At 38.1% G+C, this 18,219-nt stretch overlaps 1 protein-coding gene across 7 annotated transcripts in view; it reads right to left on the reverse strand.

Annotated features, from left to right (window-relative positions):
• Positions 1–18,219, reverse strand: part of Mylk4 (myosin light chain kinase family member 4) — an 81,342-nt gene that overhangs the window by 26,454 nt on the left and 36,669 nt on the right. For 4 of the 7 annotated variants that reach the window (XM_047559504.1, XM_047559505.1, XM_047559507.1 and 1 more), the window contains 3 exons: positions 2,716–2,794; positions 1,944–2,382; positions 340–641 (listed from right to left, as the gene is read on the reverse strand). In XM_047559504.1, the coding sequence (XP_047415460.1) occupies positions 340–641; positions 1,944–2,382; positions 2,716–2,794 (820 nt within the window). The remainder of the gene's footprint in view (positions 1–339; positions 642–1,943; positions 2,383–2,715; positions 2,795–18,219) is intronic. The other 3 variants (XM_047559510.1, XM_047559511.1, XM_047559509.1) reach the window with 2 other exon arrangements.

The raw sequence follows: 18,219 nt of genomic DNA on the forward strand, positions 1-18,219 counted from the left end.
ACTACTCCTGGTTGATGCTTTTATTATTTAACATTAATTTATTTAATCTGACATCTTTATAGTCTGTCAACATCTGAGAATCTGATTTGAATGGACATTCACTTCTTACACTATGAATATGCTGAAAGAATGTTGTTAAGAGAGCATTCACTTGGAGGCATTCATGACTTCAGTGTTTTTCTTAAAAAAAAAAAAAGAAAGTGCCCCAGCTAAACACACCAACGGCATCAATATGGCTTAAGTCTCCTTCAGGCTGTTAGGAAAATGAAGCCTCCATTGGAATGCTTGCTGGAAAAGGTTAGGAAGTTTTAAAAGGCCAGAACAAAAGCCATTTCCTACCCAGCAGGGTCACTGGATCTTGCTTTCTGGAGGGTTTCATTTCCACAGACTCCAGGGGTTGACCCTGTAAACTCCTCTGGGCTTGACTGGCTTCCTGGGTCCCTTTAAGTGTGTGCTTTTCACCTGCACCCACTAGATCTATTCTGCTCTTTTTGCTGTCCTCCTTGATGAAGCACTCTTCAGTCACTCTGCGCTTACTGCTGCCAGCTGACTCCGTTTGTTCAGCATGCTGGAAGGTGCATCCTGTTGCTGAATTTCCCGGGACTCCTGGTGTAGATATGGTCTTGGCACTGCTGATGCACCTGGAAAATAAAATCCAGTTGCAGCTCTCAAAGTTTCAAAGAGAAAATGCTCAGATGGTCAAAATTCTCAGAACTAAAGCTTTCCTACAACCGGTGTTCTGGTGAAGAGGATGTGATCTCCGAGACAGAGAGACGACCATTTCAGTGTTTGGAGACCAAATGAAGCCGTGGGTTCTCCCCTTAGAATCTATGTAAATTACCAGGATCCAGAGAAAGTCCCCAAGACCTCACAGTGACCCTAAGGTACTTCACTTCTTTACAAAAGTGGCCATTGTATGGAAACCTAATTAATTTCTTCTTCATTTTTTCTTTTTCCTTTCTTTACAGAAGAGAGAAATGACTAGTTGTATAATACAAGAAGCAATAATCTCTCTGAATATTATCAGTCATGAGGGAACATTGAGTGATAGAAGAATTGACCTAATTTCCGGTTTGGGGCCAACTCCTATACCTACTAAGTACATCTTCACAGCAATGGACTTCAATAATCATCAGTGTTTATATTTAATGTATGGAAAGTTAGATTTATCCAAGATTAGGTTTCAAGTATATTATTTTAAAGTTAAACAAGAATTATGTCTTCAAACCCTAAAAAGGACTACACAAGTGTTTGGATACCCGTTGTTCCAAATAGATACCATCGGTCATCATAACCTAGAACAATTAATTTCAGTTAGCTACAAAATTTTCCGAATTTACATGTGCAAGTTTGCAGTTGAGGAAGAGAATCATTCAATAATCTACTTCTTGCAATTCTTGGGTGTAAACAGTCAATTTGTTCTGTATAATGGACTAAATAAACTTAGTCAGATTTAGGTTTCTGACTTACAATTAAATCTAATCATTATTTAATCATAGACCTTAAGGACAATGTGTTCTACATGGCTAAACAACAAGGAAAAAAAAACAACCTTTTTCCTTGATCTTTACAAAATGTTGATTACTGGAAATATTTATAAACTTTGTCTTTATCTATATGATGGTAGGAGATTAGAAAACAATAATATAGGGATGGGGATGTAACTCAGAGGTAGAATACACACTGAGCATGATCAAGGCCCTGGGTTCGATCCCCAGCACCCAAACAAAACAAAACAATAAAATGCCTTAAAATATCAGAGACAAGAAGAAAAACAAGGGCAAGAATGTGAACATGAAAAAAATCTACATGAGCCAGGAAATTGGGTTCTAAATCATTAGCTTAAAACTCTCCTCATTTTTCCTTTCACTGTGGTCTTGAACTGTAATGGCAGATAGATCCCTAAGAAACATCAGTTGTGGGTATGTAGTGCTGTACCCTACCTTTCATGGGACTGATCACGGTTAGTTTTATCAACATGCTGCTTTTTATTTGAACATTTGTCCAGCACGGTTGCTCTTGCAGTTGTAGACCTTCCTTCCTCCTCAGCTTCTTTTCCACTGGTCTCTTCCTGAGAATTGACCCCGTTTTTCTCTCCTTTGAGCACTGGACATTCCTTTTTATCCACAGTGACTTGCTTATCATCTCCAGCACTATTATTTTCTTTTCTCTTCAAGTTTTCTGTGCAAGAAATACCTTTTCCATCTACATTCCCTCTTGGCTCTATGCAATTTCTTGGAGCAGATGCCTCTGCCTTGTCTTGCCTTTCTGTATGACATACAGCAAAACTTCTCTGAGCATTGGTCTTCTCAGAATTTTTCTTGTTGAGTTTATCAATGTTTTCTTTCTCAGAGGACAGTTGGTTCTTCTGGGTAGATCTCTCTAAAAGCCACCACAGGACACAAAATATTTTAATGGAGAATGCATGTGATCAGTGTAAGTTTGGCTTCCTATCATGCCACCTCTACTCTGGTTTCTTTTTTATCAGCGAACATACATTTTTAATAGCAAAGTAGAAGGAAATGTGATCAATTGATTGACAATTGGATTTTAAGAGATTTTCTTTTTTGTAATTGATGGGACCCAAAGTTAATCAGAAAAAAGCATTCACAAAACAGGAATTCTCTCTAAACATGTAGCTTCCTCTGGATAAGACAAATAGCAGGATTTTCAAAGCAGATTCTTGGTCTGCAATTAGTCTTCTAAGGACGTTACCTGTGAGGGCTGATGTCCTTTCACCTTTGACAAGTGTCTTTTCCTTCAGGCCAGGGTTCGACCACGCCTTCTCCTTAGCCTGTGGATACGAAAGTAAGTGAGGTTACCTGAGATTTCTCAACCTCATTGCTGCTGACAGTTGGGGCTGCATAAAGGCTTTGTGGTAAGGAACATCATGAGCATTATAGGTGTTCAGCAACTTCCCTGATCTCTGTCACGACCAAACACATCTCCAGGCATTTAAAACTTACTCTCTTAATTATTTTAAAATATACAACACATTATTGTTCACTATATTCACTCTGCTGTACAATAGATCTCAAAACCTACACCTCTTGCCTATCTGAAACTTTGTCAATCACAATAATATTAATAAAACAAAAAGTCTCCAGAGATTGCTAAATGTCCCCTTGGTGTAAAAATACTCCAGGTTAAGAATCATAGTATTATATAATTCCAACACAGAAAAAAGACACAAAAATTAACAGACATGTAGTGGACAGAACAGTCTGAATTATTGAATCCTATATGTACTAATCTTATAATGAAATTCTGTCCTAAAAACAAATAAACTCACTTATTTTCAAAGAAATACTGTAGAATCCTCTCATGATTTGTAGGTGGCCCATCTTCATGCGTAGATTAAAGAATGCTGATAATGTATGCACTACCTTTGACCTCTGTTTATGTTGCCTCAATATGATTCATATAGATAAATCAAATAAAAATGAGAGTATATATGTGAATGACTTTGCAAACAGAAAGTGAAAGAAAATAAGCTTCTTATAAGTTGAGTTTTTATGTTGCTTAGAGACAATATCCCTTCTCCTAAGTGGATAAAAACTCTTCTCACATCCTGGATTCTTTGAGTTAGTTTAGCAAATCCCTTTAAAATACCACATAAAATGCAAACATTAGCCTAACCCACCCAAATTATCACAATTCCAAAGTTATGCATTAGAAATTTATGAAATTGTATGGAGGTCCAAAGAATGTATCTCCTTTCCTCTCTCTCTCTCTCTCTCTCTCTCTCTCTCTCTCTCTCTCTCTTTCCTCTCTCTCCTCTCCTCTTTCTTTGAAACCGAAACAATTTAACAATTTGCCTTGGGGTGATTTGTGACCATGAATCATCATGTAAGTCAGAGCATAGTCACCAAGACAAATTGCAATGTGTACTTTTAAATGATTCAAAGAGCAGTTCCACAGGTTCAAAGTGTTTCCATCTTTAAGCTGGGGACCTCGCAACACAGAGGCATGTGTAGCAAATCTGTAGAAAGCCAGGATTGTATATTAGATCTGTAGTTTCTCTTCAAAGTCCAAGTGCAGAGATGACAGGGAACCTGGTCTTCAGCTTCCTCAGGCAGCTCCTCCTCTATGTTTGCACAGAACTTGGTATGTGCCCCACCCTTGTTATCTCTTGCAACACTTTATTGAAGCTTTTTTCCCCTATCATTTTCTCACTAGACTATGGGCTTCTAATGGGCAAAAAGACTGGCTCATTTTAGACTCCTGGTGCTTAGTCCAGGGACCAGCACATAGCAATGATGACAATGATGATGATGATGATGGTAGTGACAGTAATAATGATGATGAGGGTGATGATGGTGATGACCACTAACATTTACTGAGCATGGACAATGGGCCAGTTATTCTCATAACTGTCACAAGAATCAATTTGGTTGCTCCTCATAACAACCATTTGGGATAGAGACTATCACCCCATTTTATAGATGAAGCCAGGATTCTAACTCAGTTGTCTAGCTCACTCTGTGCTCTTAGTAACTACCTACACCATACTGTTCCACTAGATAAAAAAAGAAGAAGGACCATAGCCTGCTACATTATTAATATTTATTGAGATCTATGTAGTTGGCACCACAGGAGATGAGATTAAAAGAGAAGAGGTAAATATTTCTTGGTCAAAAGATTAGAAGTAACTAGGAAGGGGGAGGGAATAAGAGAAAAAGAGATACTATTTAATTTCAATTTTGAAAATGCATATTCAACAGCCAAATAAGAAATATTACCAAGTTGTGTTTATAACATTTTACAAATTTTTCTTTCAAGATTTCTCTGTTTTGTTTTGATTTTTTTTTTTTTGAGACAAGATTTTGCTGTGTTGCCAAGGCTAGTCTCAAACTCAATGATATTTCTGCCTTAGTTTCCTGAGTAGCTGGGATTACAGGCATGAGCCACTGCACTTGGCTTCAATGATTCTTTTTCTAAATGAAAATTCCTGGGGTATAAATAGACATTGTGCTTCTGGGCTTATCCTGTATGGCATAAACACAATGGTAAAAAGCAAATATGGACTTAAAAATGAAAACGGGTGTGTATTGGTCAATTTCAGTCCATCAAAACATGCAAAATTGAGAATTTGGCTGTGCTACTCTATGAAGCACTGATCAGTCAGTATTTGCCCCAAAAGTCATCTGCGCATCAGATCGTAAATGTCCACATGCTTTGCCAACATTCTTTAGGTACCAACAGAACTCCTCGGTCCTGAGGTATATAAGAAGTCAGTTTCCAAAAAATGTTGTTTGTTCCTTTGGCAATTATATTTCACATGTGTTTTACCTTTTAAATAATGTAAGAAGGCCCTCTTTCATTGCCATAGGCTATTATATTTTCATTTCCCTATGTAATACTGACATCTAGAGGAACTTTGAACTGAAGAATTTCCAATGACACAACTTGTAGTTCTCCTTTTCTGTCCCCAGACCAAAACCTTTTTGAACTTCAACTTTTTACTTTGCATTTTTGAGTTCTGTGTAGAAGTTGTTAAACAGCACAGGACTACAGCTATATCTTATTTAATGTCCAGAAATGAAGCTTGTTTTCTACGGACTACAGAGGATTGATCAGTGCTATTTAGGATGAAGTTGCTGAAACCATTTAAATCATCATCCCATTCATGGGATGAAAACCACATCAAGGATTGTGTTCCTCTGCTGAGTTTGCACCAAAGGCTGAGATAAACCAAAGGACCTCACTTCGTTCCAATTCCCTTATTCAGTCACTTAGTTCATTTGTATGTTCACATATGGATGTCTTTGTTACTATTTGACAATTCCTTTTATAATAATTTACTAGTGGTTTTAAGATGACACAGGGAAGAAGGGGGACATGGCCCAGATGCCTAAATCTTCAAAACATAGCTTGGTTCTCTCCACTTCTCCATCTCCCTAGATGTGTCCCCTAGGGAGGTGCATGTACCCAGGGAACATGAAGGAAATGTTAGAACTCATTTCTATTTATTTCATATCTTACAGACTGCATGTCTGTGTTCCCCTGAAATTCATATATCAAAATCCTAATCTCCAATTTGGTGGCCAAAAGGAATTTGACTGTACAATTCAGCATTTGTCCTGATGTCCATCTGAGTGGGGGGGGTCTTTGGAAGGTGATTAGGTCATGAAGGTAGAACCCTCCTCAATGGTATTAGTGCCCTTATGAGAGGAAACACGAGAGCTTACTCACTCTCTACTTTCCAGCATGTGAGAACATGAGAAGATGGACACCTTCAACCCAGGAAACAGGCCATCACCAGACATTGAATCTGCTAGTACCCTGATCTCAGACTCAGCCTCCAGAACTGTGAGAAATATATATTTATTGTTTTAAGTCATGAGTCTATGGTAATTTGCTATAGCAGCCTGTACTAAGACATTCTTTTAAAATTTATATTTTATTTATGTTTGAAGATGTACACTAATAAAATTGGACATGTATATAATTTTATAAGCTTCCATAACATACTAAATGTTAATTATAAAATATACATGGATTATTTATCAATGTGTATATAAGAATAAAGTTATAAGCATATTGGAGCATGCTTAAAAATATTTTACTGAAAGCAGTGTAAAATCAAAATGGTTTGGAGACCATGCTTCTAGATAGCTATATTTATCACCTTCTGATTGCTGAAATATGTGTTTTGGAGAACCAAGTTAATTAGATTCAAGAACAAGTACAACATTGGAACTATCAGCTCAAGTCTTGCAAAATACTTTTGCTCCTACAATATATTGCTTTTAAGAGGTCAGGAGTAATTGCTCAAATGCCTATTTTGACTATTTAACCCACTGTACGATGCATGCACTTCATATTCTTGTCTCCATTTGAAGGTCCACTGTTGCCTCAGGATCCAGCCCTGAGCAGGTGGGCAGCATGGTCCATAGGTGAGTTCTCTCTCACCTCATACTACACACCTGCCCAAGACTACATTAAAACTTCTTTTTCCTGAAAGTGATGGAATAATCCAAAGGAAAATTAATTTAACTGGGCAATTTTACTTCCTCTTTCATTGCCATTCAATAAAATGTTTTAAAATATCAATTCCATGATGAATTTAATCCTTAAAAGAACATCAAGGCTGAGAGAGTGGCTTCCTTCACTGGATCTTAACAGCAGTGTGATCGCTTTCTGAGACTGTGCCTTAAGGTGATGCACCTGTCCCATGACTAGAATATGGAGTCTTCCCCTACCCTTTGTTTTTTCAGTGTCAAACAGTGGGGTGAGGGTTCTAAAAATACTTGGTAAAGGATTGTGAAATGAAGGGAAAAGGTGCTTATAGGCATGTTGCTCTTGTTGTGAGAACACTCTGTCATCAGACTGCCCTGGGGACCATCTCGAATCCATCCCTCTGCCAATCCCCATATTCTTTGCTTCACTTAAGCAATCTTAAGTGATATCCACAGTCCTGCATTTGAGGATTATAGTTGCTATGGAAAGTTGTGTTTATAACATCACATATGGGTCATAATCAGATTGTGCACCCTGAGTAGTGGCTTCCCACATTACTGCTTATGGACGTTCTAGGATAACACTGTAGTTATTTTAACCTCATACCTAGAAACATAAAAACAAAATCATAACAATTTATGATGACTTTGTTAAATTTTGATTAGGTTTCTAATGGAGGAAAGGAAATTAAATAAATCCTAAAAGAAACAAAGAAAATAGTTTTCAGAAGAAAGGTCAAGTACTTTTCCTTTCCTGAATGTAAAAGATAGCTTCAGAGATCATTTGTAAAAATAAATCTATTTCTGTTCATCCTCATAACACTCTCAAATTCTCTCTGCAGTAAGTGAGAAAACACTCCAAAGTCCTAGGCGGATAAAAGGACTTCTCACAAAGCACAACCTGTTTTGTAGTCTGTGGGGACTGGCATGGCATGAGCTAGGACAGCTTCTGACTGACCAAATCCAGGAAGGAAAATGTTGGCCTTGACCTCAGAACTCAGTGGCTCCTCTCTGGGCTGCCCATGACATCAAGTGGAATCGGTCACCTGAGAAAATAACCCTGTCAGGAAAATGAGAGCCTTGGATGCATCTGCAATTCTGTGAACAGTGCTTCATTCAAGAACCAAGTCAATAGGACTCTTCAAGGGCCTGAATTAGAGGTGCCAATTCAGGAAGTCTAATGGGAACATCTGTCAAGTGAAGACATATGGATAACTTACTTTATTATAATATGTATTGAGCAGCACATATTTTTTAAAAGTGTACTGCTGCACTTCATAGCCCCCACCAGCAAGAAAAAAACCAGCAGAGCACACTGTTAGTCAATTTCACTTCTTAGTTTATTACTTATTAACAACAGGTCTTTTTTTTCTTCTTCTGGGGACTGAACCCAGGCCTTGATGCATACTAGGCCAGTGCCAAGACCATACAGATGACATGTTCTCAGGGGTTTGAACAGATCGGTGATTGAGGCTGGCCACAGAAGGCAGAGATGAAGAACAGAGTGGTCAGTCCCTTCTAACATCTGCCCTGCTGCCATCAAGATCCAGGCTACACAGCTACAAATGATTATAAATATTTGCTCTCTTCCATGCTTCTTTCCAGCCTGTTTCTGTCAATTTTAAACAAACCAGTTAAAATGAACAAATTAAACACCTTCACCTAACATTTAGTTACATTGGGTACTTGGATAGTACGGATTTTATTTTTTCCGCATCTTATCCTGGACGGCTAAACTGGCCTAAGGTGTCTTACAACAGATTCATATTTTTTACTTCCTTCCCACTGCCATCTTACTTGTTCTCCTTCCCAAACAGGAAAAAGTGAACCCTCTCACTTTACCTACTCTTTTTTCTCAAACTACTAATGTGACTTTTCCTTCTGCCTGCCATCCCCATCTTACCAGTCTGCCTTGGTTTGCCCACAACCTCCTTTGTTTATCGATACCTGAGTGTACCACTCCTAAAGATTCTGATAAAATTGGGTCCTGGATTCTGTTTTTTTTTTTTTTTTTTTTTTTTTTTTTTTTTTTTTTAACTCTACTCACAACCAAGTGTTTAAAGTACTGCACACATTAGGATCCCCTATCTCTGTCAGCTCTGGTCACTCTGACCTTTGTTCCAAGTCCCCCTTTCAAGTCAGATGGAATGACAGTCTAATTCCTATTCTTCCCCGACACAAGCCCAGGCCTTTCATCCCATCCAGGATGAGTTATCCAGCAAACCACTGCTCTTTTCTCACCCCAGAATCAGGGATATGTTCATGGAAATCAGTCTAGGGGACTGCGTGGGAGCCCCAAAATCTTCCCTCCATAAATGATCTATGGGGCATACAAGAAAACCTGCAAATAAGAAAGCCAACCTTTGCCTGAAATCCTCCTGCTTTGCTTCTTGGTCACAATGCAATAAATAGAGGCCAGCAGCTAGAGGAAGTGTGGAGAAATGTCACCTTACACAGCACAGAATTATTTATAGCACTTTATACAAAAATCTATCTGAAAACCATATGTCATGTCATACTTTTGCTTCCTTGGGATTCTCACCCCGAGAACACTGAACAAGTCAGAGACTGATGTGAGGCTACCAAGAAATGGTGAGCGTGAGTCTGTGTGTGTGTGTGTGTGTGTGTGTGTGTGTAATAACCAAATTAAAACAGAATTACAGTTCCTTTACGTTCATTTGATTAAATTGAGTCTTACTTAGTAAAATTCCTCTTTTGTTCTACACAAGACCAAACCTTGGAATGTTTTCATAATTGAAGTTTACAGTGTTTTTTTCATCACCCAATAAATCCTTTGATTTCTTCCCACCACAATTTTAAGAGCATTCATTTTGCATTGGGTCCTTGGTATGCTTTTTAATTTTTATTTTAGGCTTATTTCTCTGTCTCTCTCTCTCTCTCTCTCTCTCTCTCTCTCTGTCTTGTCTCCTGCTCTAAGTGAGGTTCAGTTTGACCTCTCCCAGCAGACTGGCTCCCTGCAGTGGTGCATGCTGACAGAAGACAGGGCAGAATTCAGAGTGTCCTCAAGTGAGGAGAAGAGTGGTCCTGCAGGTTGTAGGGATGCTTCAAGATCTGAACTGAGACTCACTGAGTAAAATATTTAAACTCCTAATGGTTTCATTTTCTAGGTCTTCCTGTGCATAAGAAATGCTATAAGCATACTGCAGAGCAGAGTAGCAATCAAAAAGCTACTTCTGAAAAGCAATGAGAACCCACAAAGCTCCTATAAATGTTTCTGCAATTGGAATATTCAATACAAAGTCTAGATAAATACTAATCGTTTCTGATTGCCCTTAAATAGTGGTCCTGTCCATTCTGCTTAATGTGCATCCATGGATCGGTTGCAACAGTATCACCTGGGAGTTTGTAAGAAACACGAGATCTTGGGCTGAGGGTGTATCTCAGTGATGTAGCACATGCTTAGCATGTGTGAGCCCCTGGGCTCAATCCCCAACAACACAAGAAACAAACAAACAAAAAAAGCAGAATCTGAGCCCCTTCCCACCAACTACCTGTACCTTCACCAATCCCCAGGTGGTTCCCATGCACATTAAAATTCGAGAAGCATGAATCTAATAATAAATTGGAGTGAAGAAAATATTTCATAAAATACTTGTCATGGCCTTGAGTGTTTACTTAAATCTTGCCTCTGTCCACAAAGAATCTAAAAAGTGAAAAGTATATATGAGATAAAGTCAGAAGAAAGACAGTGAGTAAAGAGAAAGGATCCCAGACATTGCTTGGCTGGTCCAGATGTCCACTGGCCTTGAAGGGAGTCAGCCATAGAAACCTAGCACTGTGTAGAACATCAGTGAGCTTCTCAGAATGCCCAGACTCTGACACCTGCCCAACACTTCCAGCAGGGGCTCAGAGAAGAAGGTACATGTCTGGGTGTCTTGTGTGTAAAACATTCCTCTAATCTCTGGGTCTAGAGATTGACTAAACTCTGGTCTCAGAGAAAAGCAACATTAAGGTACAAAGGTACAATGGAAACCATGCCAAGAGTAATCTCTTGGTGTCTGCAGGGAATCGAGCTCAGGACCTCTGTGGTCTTGTCAGCTCTGACAGGTGAGCAACTGTCAACTCCCAGCTATAAGATAAAGTGCCGACCAAGGAACAGGAATAGAATGTGAAGGCACGTGGCTGAGGGTCATGTACTTTTCAATAGTGAAATAAAAGCTTTTTATTGTGTTTATAGTATCCCTGCAAGTTAGGGAAGCAGGAAGTGTGTGCTTTGAAAGTCAAGGAGAGAGTCACGGATGATGAGCGAAGAAGGAACAGAAGAATTACTGGAAGCAACAACTTTGCCAACCCTAGACCTTGGGACAATGGCCCTGGAATTATAAAGTTTCTTCCCATACCTTCCCCAGTCGGTCTGGGTTGGAGCCCTAGAACATTTTTCACAAGCTCTGTGAATGTGAGTAGTACAGGTAGCATACTTTGAGAAAACATAGGAAGCTCCTACTCATTATTCAAGACCTAACTCAGGAAAGTTGCCCTTTGTGGATTCTTTCTTGAAACACTCCCCTCCCATATCCTTATACTGAAAGAGAAGTCAACCTTTCCTCCACCTTTGTTGGCCATACATCTTTCATATACATATCAGGTTGTGTTGAAATTACTTGCTTGCATGTCTGACCCTGCCTACGCATCTCAATATCTCTAGGATCTGACTCAGTGTCTTGCATATGACAAACATCAACTGATTGAATCACTCATTCATTAGGAAAAGGGGGAGACTGACTGCTATAATCAACTTTATAAGGAAAAGGTGTTTTTTGTTTTATTTTTGCTTTTGTTTGGTTTGTACCTGGGATTAAACCAGGAGTGCTTAAACACTGAGCCACATCTCCAGCCCTTTGTTTTTTTTGAGACAGGGTCTTGCTAAGTTGCTGGGACTGGCTTTGAACCCACAATCCTCCTGTCTTGGCCTCCCGAGTTGCTGGGATTACAGGCGTGCACCACCATGTCTGGTATAAGGTTTATTCTGACTCACAGTGTTGGAGTTCTCTATCGTCAGTTGGTCCCATTGCTTCAGGCCTGTGGTAGCACCACATAGAGGGAGTGTGTGGCAAAATCCTCCACCTCATGGCCAGGGTGTGAGAGAGACAGGAAGGGGCCAGGATCTCGCAATACCCTGCAGGGGCATACTCCCAATGACCTAATGACCACCCACTAGGCCCACTTCTTAAAGGTCTCACCACCTCCCAATAGTGCCATGGACTAAAGACCAAGCCTTTAACTCATGGGCCTTTGGGGGACATTTTGAATCCAAACTGTTAACAAGACCTGTGCTAAGTATCTAGTCTTTAGCCTTGACTTTGACTGTGCATGCATGGGAACCAGGAGGGCTGTCTTACTTTCTCAGCTTCTGGAAAACTCCACTTGGAATTCTTCATGGGAGGAAAAAGAAGAGCTATATAATGCAGGGCATATGTTCATGGGAAGCCAGGAGCAGTGCAGACTTGCTCTTCTTTCTTGGAGACTGTCTACTGAACTACACCCAGAAAAGCAATAAATAAATAAATGCCTACAAGGAGGCGACAACTGGCCTCTGCAGAAGAAATGCACAATCTCATATGGAAAGTACAATTACAGGTATTTCAAGAACAGAATTAAAATCTGTTTCCAGTTAGAAGCCTTATATAAAACCATGCCTCATCTGTGTTTACTACCTGCAGCTGCACCTTTCTCAAAGCTCTTAATGAACTTTTTCTTCTTTGTGAACACAGCCTTATGCACAGAGGTAGCAACCTGAAGTAAACAACAAGAGCAAAATACCTGCATAAAACAACGTAGGACCACATATGTTTGCTCTTCCTCTGTTAACTGGGAGGTTCTACAAACTTCATGAATCCTAAGATATTTCATCAAATAGCTGAAAATAAATCTACACTATGAAAAAAGAAACTGCTAAAAAATACAAGTAACTTTTTCCACCTATTCTGGTCATATCTCATTATTTTCGTGTATTAAAATTTAGGTAGTAGTCTAAATATACTTGAGTTTCACATATAATGAGATCAGTTCAATTTGGCATTTAACAATCATTATAAAATGTTTCATTTTTATTTAATTCAGTAATATAGCAATATATTTTTCAAACTGATCTCATTATTGGTGGAACACATTTACACAAATGTATGTGTAACCTACTAGAGCAACATCAGTCAAATCTGAACACAGAAAGTTCTTCATATGTGATTACTTACAGTTGTTCATTTCTTAATTCATCTCCACAAAATTAATCATATTGGCACAAACTCCTATCTAATAGAAAGTAGTGTTATTTGAAAAAATCAGTAAGTTCAGTTTCCAGGTAGATGCTATAAAAGTGTAAGCACATTTTACAAATTCTACTTTTAGCTTGTATCACTTCGAAATTTTTCTCTATTAACAGTTGTGACAATAAATATCAAATTGCACTTTTTCTTTTGAATGTTAAAGAAAATTAACCAAAGAAGGATTTTACTTCTGTGAAAATTCGTATTCTATTAAATGGGAACTCCAGCTGCAAAAAAAAAAAAAAAAAAATCCTTGACTCAAAATCCTTAAGTCTATTTTTTCAAGTGATTAAACAACTAAAGGTAGTTTATTACATAAAATGGGTATATATTTTAATGAAATTACATACCAGTCATATGCATCATATTTTTATTGAAATCCTGGTTCCATCAATACTGATTTAACCAAATTCATGTTTACAGAGTGTACATAACCTTTTCCTCCTAGGTGATCCAATATCTTATTAAAATTTAAAAATAGGCATTTTGATAATATTAATCTCAACCCTATATTGAAACCTACTTTCTCTAAACCATGTTTTATTTGCATAATTAATAATGTTAAAGAAATTACTAAATTCAAGAAATAATCAATGTATGCCAGCTCCAAAATAAACACCAATTTCAAAATAAAAGTTGAGAAAGTTAAGTGACTTTACAAACATACATGTACTTAAAAATATAAAATGGCAAGCTTACAATGCATATCCCTTGATGAAACCCAATTTTAATGAAAACTCATACCCCATTTGTGTGTACAATAATCAAAATTCAGTCTGCGAAAATAAAAAAAATAATAAAATTTGTCTTTGAGCATTATATTTTGCTACACTCTCCTTCAATGGTTTTGTGACTTCCTTGCTCATCAAAGTTCAAGGTCAAAAATTTACAGCCTTCTTTGTCATTTTGGCTGCAGGAGAAAAAAAAACCATGGCTCACATTTCCATTCCTCTGGTAACAAAGCAGAAGGAATTATCCAGTATCAAAAAATCATATTTACTTTGACTTAAGTTATTCATCTCATTAGTCTCAGGCAGCCCAGAAGTAAATCAGTTAATAGGTTTAGGAATTCTGGCAGCTCTCAATTGCTCACAAGGGTGGTTGTTTTGGTTTACCCAGGACTATATGTTCCAGCCCACTTAATCTTTTGGCTTGTTAATTTGGACTCCACCGTGTAACTAAAAGTTCTGGTTCCCATGAAGTAACATGGTCACTTTGATGCAGAAATCTTTACATTATAAGACCTGTGTTCATCTTCTGGCTTACACATTTTATTATATTTTCCTGCACAACTCCTATCCTTGACAATACTATCTGGTTTCTTTCTAAATGAGAAAAATCTGATATGGCACTTAAAAAAAAAAAAAAAAAAAAAAAAAAGAACCTAAAAAGTTTAACTTCCCTTCTTAAGTCATGAACATGTTAGCTTTCAGTTTGTCCCCATTCTCTTAGAAGATACTTTTGACTTACTTGATTTGAGAATAATAAATGATTCAGGCTGCTATAGATTCTTTTTCTGGTAGTTTCTCAATCAGAAACTGAGAGCTATTTGACATTTCTCATAACATTCTACTAGCTCTCCCATCTTCTAGTCTACTTGACATCTGTGAACATTGAGCGGATTTATTCCTCTTGGAAAACTCATAAGCCCTCTCAACTTAACTTCACATCAAAATTCCAAAATTTGGTCTTTATTCTTATAATAACAGGTCTTAATATTTGGTATGAATTTCAAACTCTACACATCAAAACAGTAACATCATCTTACATCAACATCTTACACCCCAAATTGACTTGGTGCTATAGTTTGGATCCGAAATGCCCTATAATCCATGTTAAAGCCTTGGTCCCCAAACTGTGGCTCCTTTGGGAGGTGGTAGAACCTTTAAGAGGTGAGGCCAAGAGTCTTAAGTCACTGAGGGGTATGTGCTTGAAGGGGATAGTGGGATACCAATCCCTTTCTGTCTTTATTTCCAGGCTTCCATGAGGTGAAAGACTTTGTTCCACCACCCTCTTCCCTGACATGATATAATGCTTTGCCAAAAGCCCAAAAGCGATGTCTCTGCCCAACCATGGGCTGAAACCTTCAAAACTGTGAGCCAAAATAAACCTTTCCTCTTCTAATTTTATTTTTTCAGCTATTTTGTTATAGCAATGGAAGGTTAACACACTTGCCTTCCTATTGTACCAGTTTCTATTGATAGTGCTATGAGAGTTGTGTCTTCTTTATGTATCCTCCAGTAGGGTATGAAGTCTCACCCAAAACAAGGCAGAGCCATATCGGTGCCTTGTACACAGATCTGTGCCTTGTACCCCGACTGGTAACAGTTTATGAAAGAGGTTCACCCACCTAAGAGTTCAAGGCCTTGTAAGCCCCAGAAATCCCTAATGATATTAGGCATACTACTAATACCAGGAATCCAACAAATGGGAATCCAGAGAAATGTTATTCTGAAATTCCATTTTAAGAAGCATCCATATATTTTCCTTTGGCACCAATATGACTTTGATGTTAAGTCAAGGGTTAAGAACATCTCTGTAGGGCAAGCTTTGCTAACTACTGTTTCTCTAATATGAAACACTTTTCTAAGTGGAAAGTGAATTCTGTAGCTCTAGCCAGACTCCTCTTTCAGGTTTGGTTAATGAGGGTCAATAACAGTGTGTTGGGAGGTGCTGGGATTTGGCAATAGAGAAATAAAATACCGTTCCTGTCCTCAAGCAATAACATTACAATGCTGAAATAAAATCTTCCACCCTTGAATACCTATTCCATTAAAATAATAATTTCTTTATAATATTAAAATATTTATACTAATTAGTCATGTTGAAATTTCTTTGTAAGAGAAAAGTCCACTTGGAGTGAGACAGACAATAATAAAACCTCTTCAGGTAGGCATATCAAAAGTAGATTTTTAAAAATCAATGTTCATATACTAACTTCAGGCTTCCCTCATCTACAAGTTTTCTGACACTAAATTCCACTTCCAGGTTTGAATGAGTCCTTACTCCTGCATGTGGCTTCCAGTTTGGTGTCAAGGAACTCTCAAGCCCTATGCTTCGTTAGATTAGAAATGTTAGTTTTCAGTATTCTTTAAAGTTGATGTTAGAAAGGTCAAACAGGATGAAGCAAAGGGACAAGGCCTAGTCATGCACAGATTGTCTTAAAATAGCTTAGAGTGCTTTCATTGGTGGAGTGGGCAGAGGTGGGCTTGTGGCCAGAGTGCTGCATTATATATAACTGCCCAGCCTGGGAAAGGAACTCTGATGGAAACACTCTCTTCTATGCGTGACACAACAGAAATCAAGTCAAGAACCACAGTTCCAGTTTCTTATCAATCTAGTAATGCATGCTGGATATGGTTATTTAGTCAACCACACTTTACCCACCTCTTGTTATTTCATGTGCATGCCTCTGGATTCCCCACAAGCACCCAGTAAGAAACTTAAAATCAGAAATTAATGTAAACTATGACATTGCTCTTATCAGCTAATGTGTAGTAAGCAAGAAGCAAAGAGAATGAGATGAGGGTAGCATGGCACTTTCTCAAGATGCGCATGTCTTAAATTTTTGTTAGGGTCTTTGGATGTATTATTCCCCTACTTTCATGATCAAGTGGTTGCATGTCCTACATATTCCTAGCTACCAACTACTTTCAAATTTTCTCATTAAATTATCTTACTTATGGCTCAATAAAGATGAAATGAAATGGGGACAAGACTCTTCATTTTCAAACTTTGCTTTACTTTGACTCAGGAGGACAATTTTCTGCATGATTCCTGCATGAAATTTGCTGTGGTCTGACAGCCACATGGAATGCACAAGATTGCACATGAACCATCTTTAAAGGTGACACTATCTGAAAAACTATAAGGTGCTAAGATGCTTTGGAAAGGCATCTGAGACATGCATTTTAATGCCTAACTTTATCCACTAATTGAAAACAACTTTGAAAAAAGGCCAAAATTGGATATCTTCAGATTAAAAAAAGGCAAATTTTGAATTATATAATTTTAAAGTAGGCTCTGAGAATTTCATCCAAATGAGCAACATACAAATGATAAAGGTTTCTCAGAGTAACCAAAGCTCTTTCCTCCAGTCATGGCATCCTTGGCATAGGTACTTTTGCAAAAATATAAATCATAAAAATACAAGCTGTACATTACACAGTTAAATATATATGTTGAAATATATATCAGAGTTCACCATTCAAAGTAAGTTTTTCTTATCTTTTGTTTTGAAAGCCAAAGAGATACTTCTGTTAACAGATGGTTTATTTAAAGAAACCATCACCGTGTTCCCATTAATACTCACTGTAACCTAAAACTCACAAGCACTGATCTTTCTCTCTCTGCAACGACAGCTTCATCATGCTCCAGGGCTCATATTCAGCAGAGGCCACCTGAGCCAATGGATGACCTCTGTGGAGAAAAGTTGTAAATCTCAGCTGGTTCCCTTTTGTCTATCAACAGCATTCATCAGCTGTGCTTGTGGGCATCCATGTGCTCTCTCTGACACGCAGGTCCTAGCTAGCAAATTCCAGAAGATGGACTGTATAAGGGTAGCTTGTCCAGATCTGTATGTGCACTTCAGGTCATGTAAACCTAAGTAGAAAACCAGCATTCATTCAAAGGACACTACCAGGGATGTAACATTGCAACTGATCTCTGACTTATGCTAAGCAGATTCAGCAAATGCATTAGTTTGTATTTTGAGAAGCAGATTTTAATGATCATGACAGTTATAACCAATGGTTTCTAAAGGTAGGCTAAATCCAATATCTAATGGTTTCAAAAGGTACTGATTGATATCCACTGAAGTTAAGAAAGCCGGTCTGAGATGTATCTCTCTTCACAGAACTGGACTTCAGGCACAGAGTCACACTGAACTTCAACACACTGAGATTTTATGGGGAAAGGGTCAGACACATGGGAGTATTCTTTGCTACCACTCAACAGAGTAAGTTGTCTCAAAC

Source organism: Sciurus carolinensis, chromosome 7, assembly GCF_902686445.1.
Source record: "Sciurus carolinensis chromosome 7, mSciCar1.2, whole genome shotgun sequence".
In the NCBI taxonomy this organism is placed as follows: domain Eukaryota; kingdom Metazoa; phylum Chordata; class Mammalia; order Rodentia; family Sciuridae; genus Sciurus; species Sciurus carolinensis.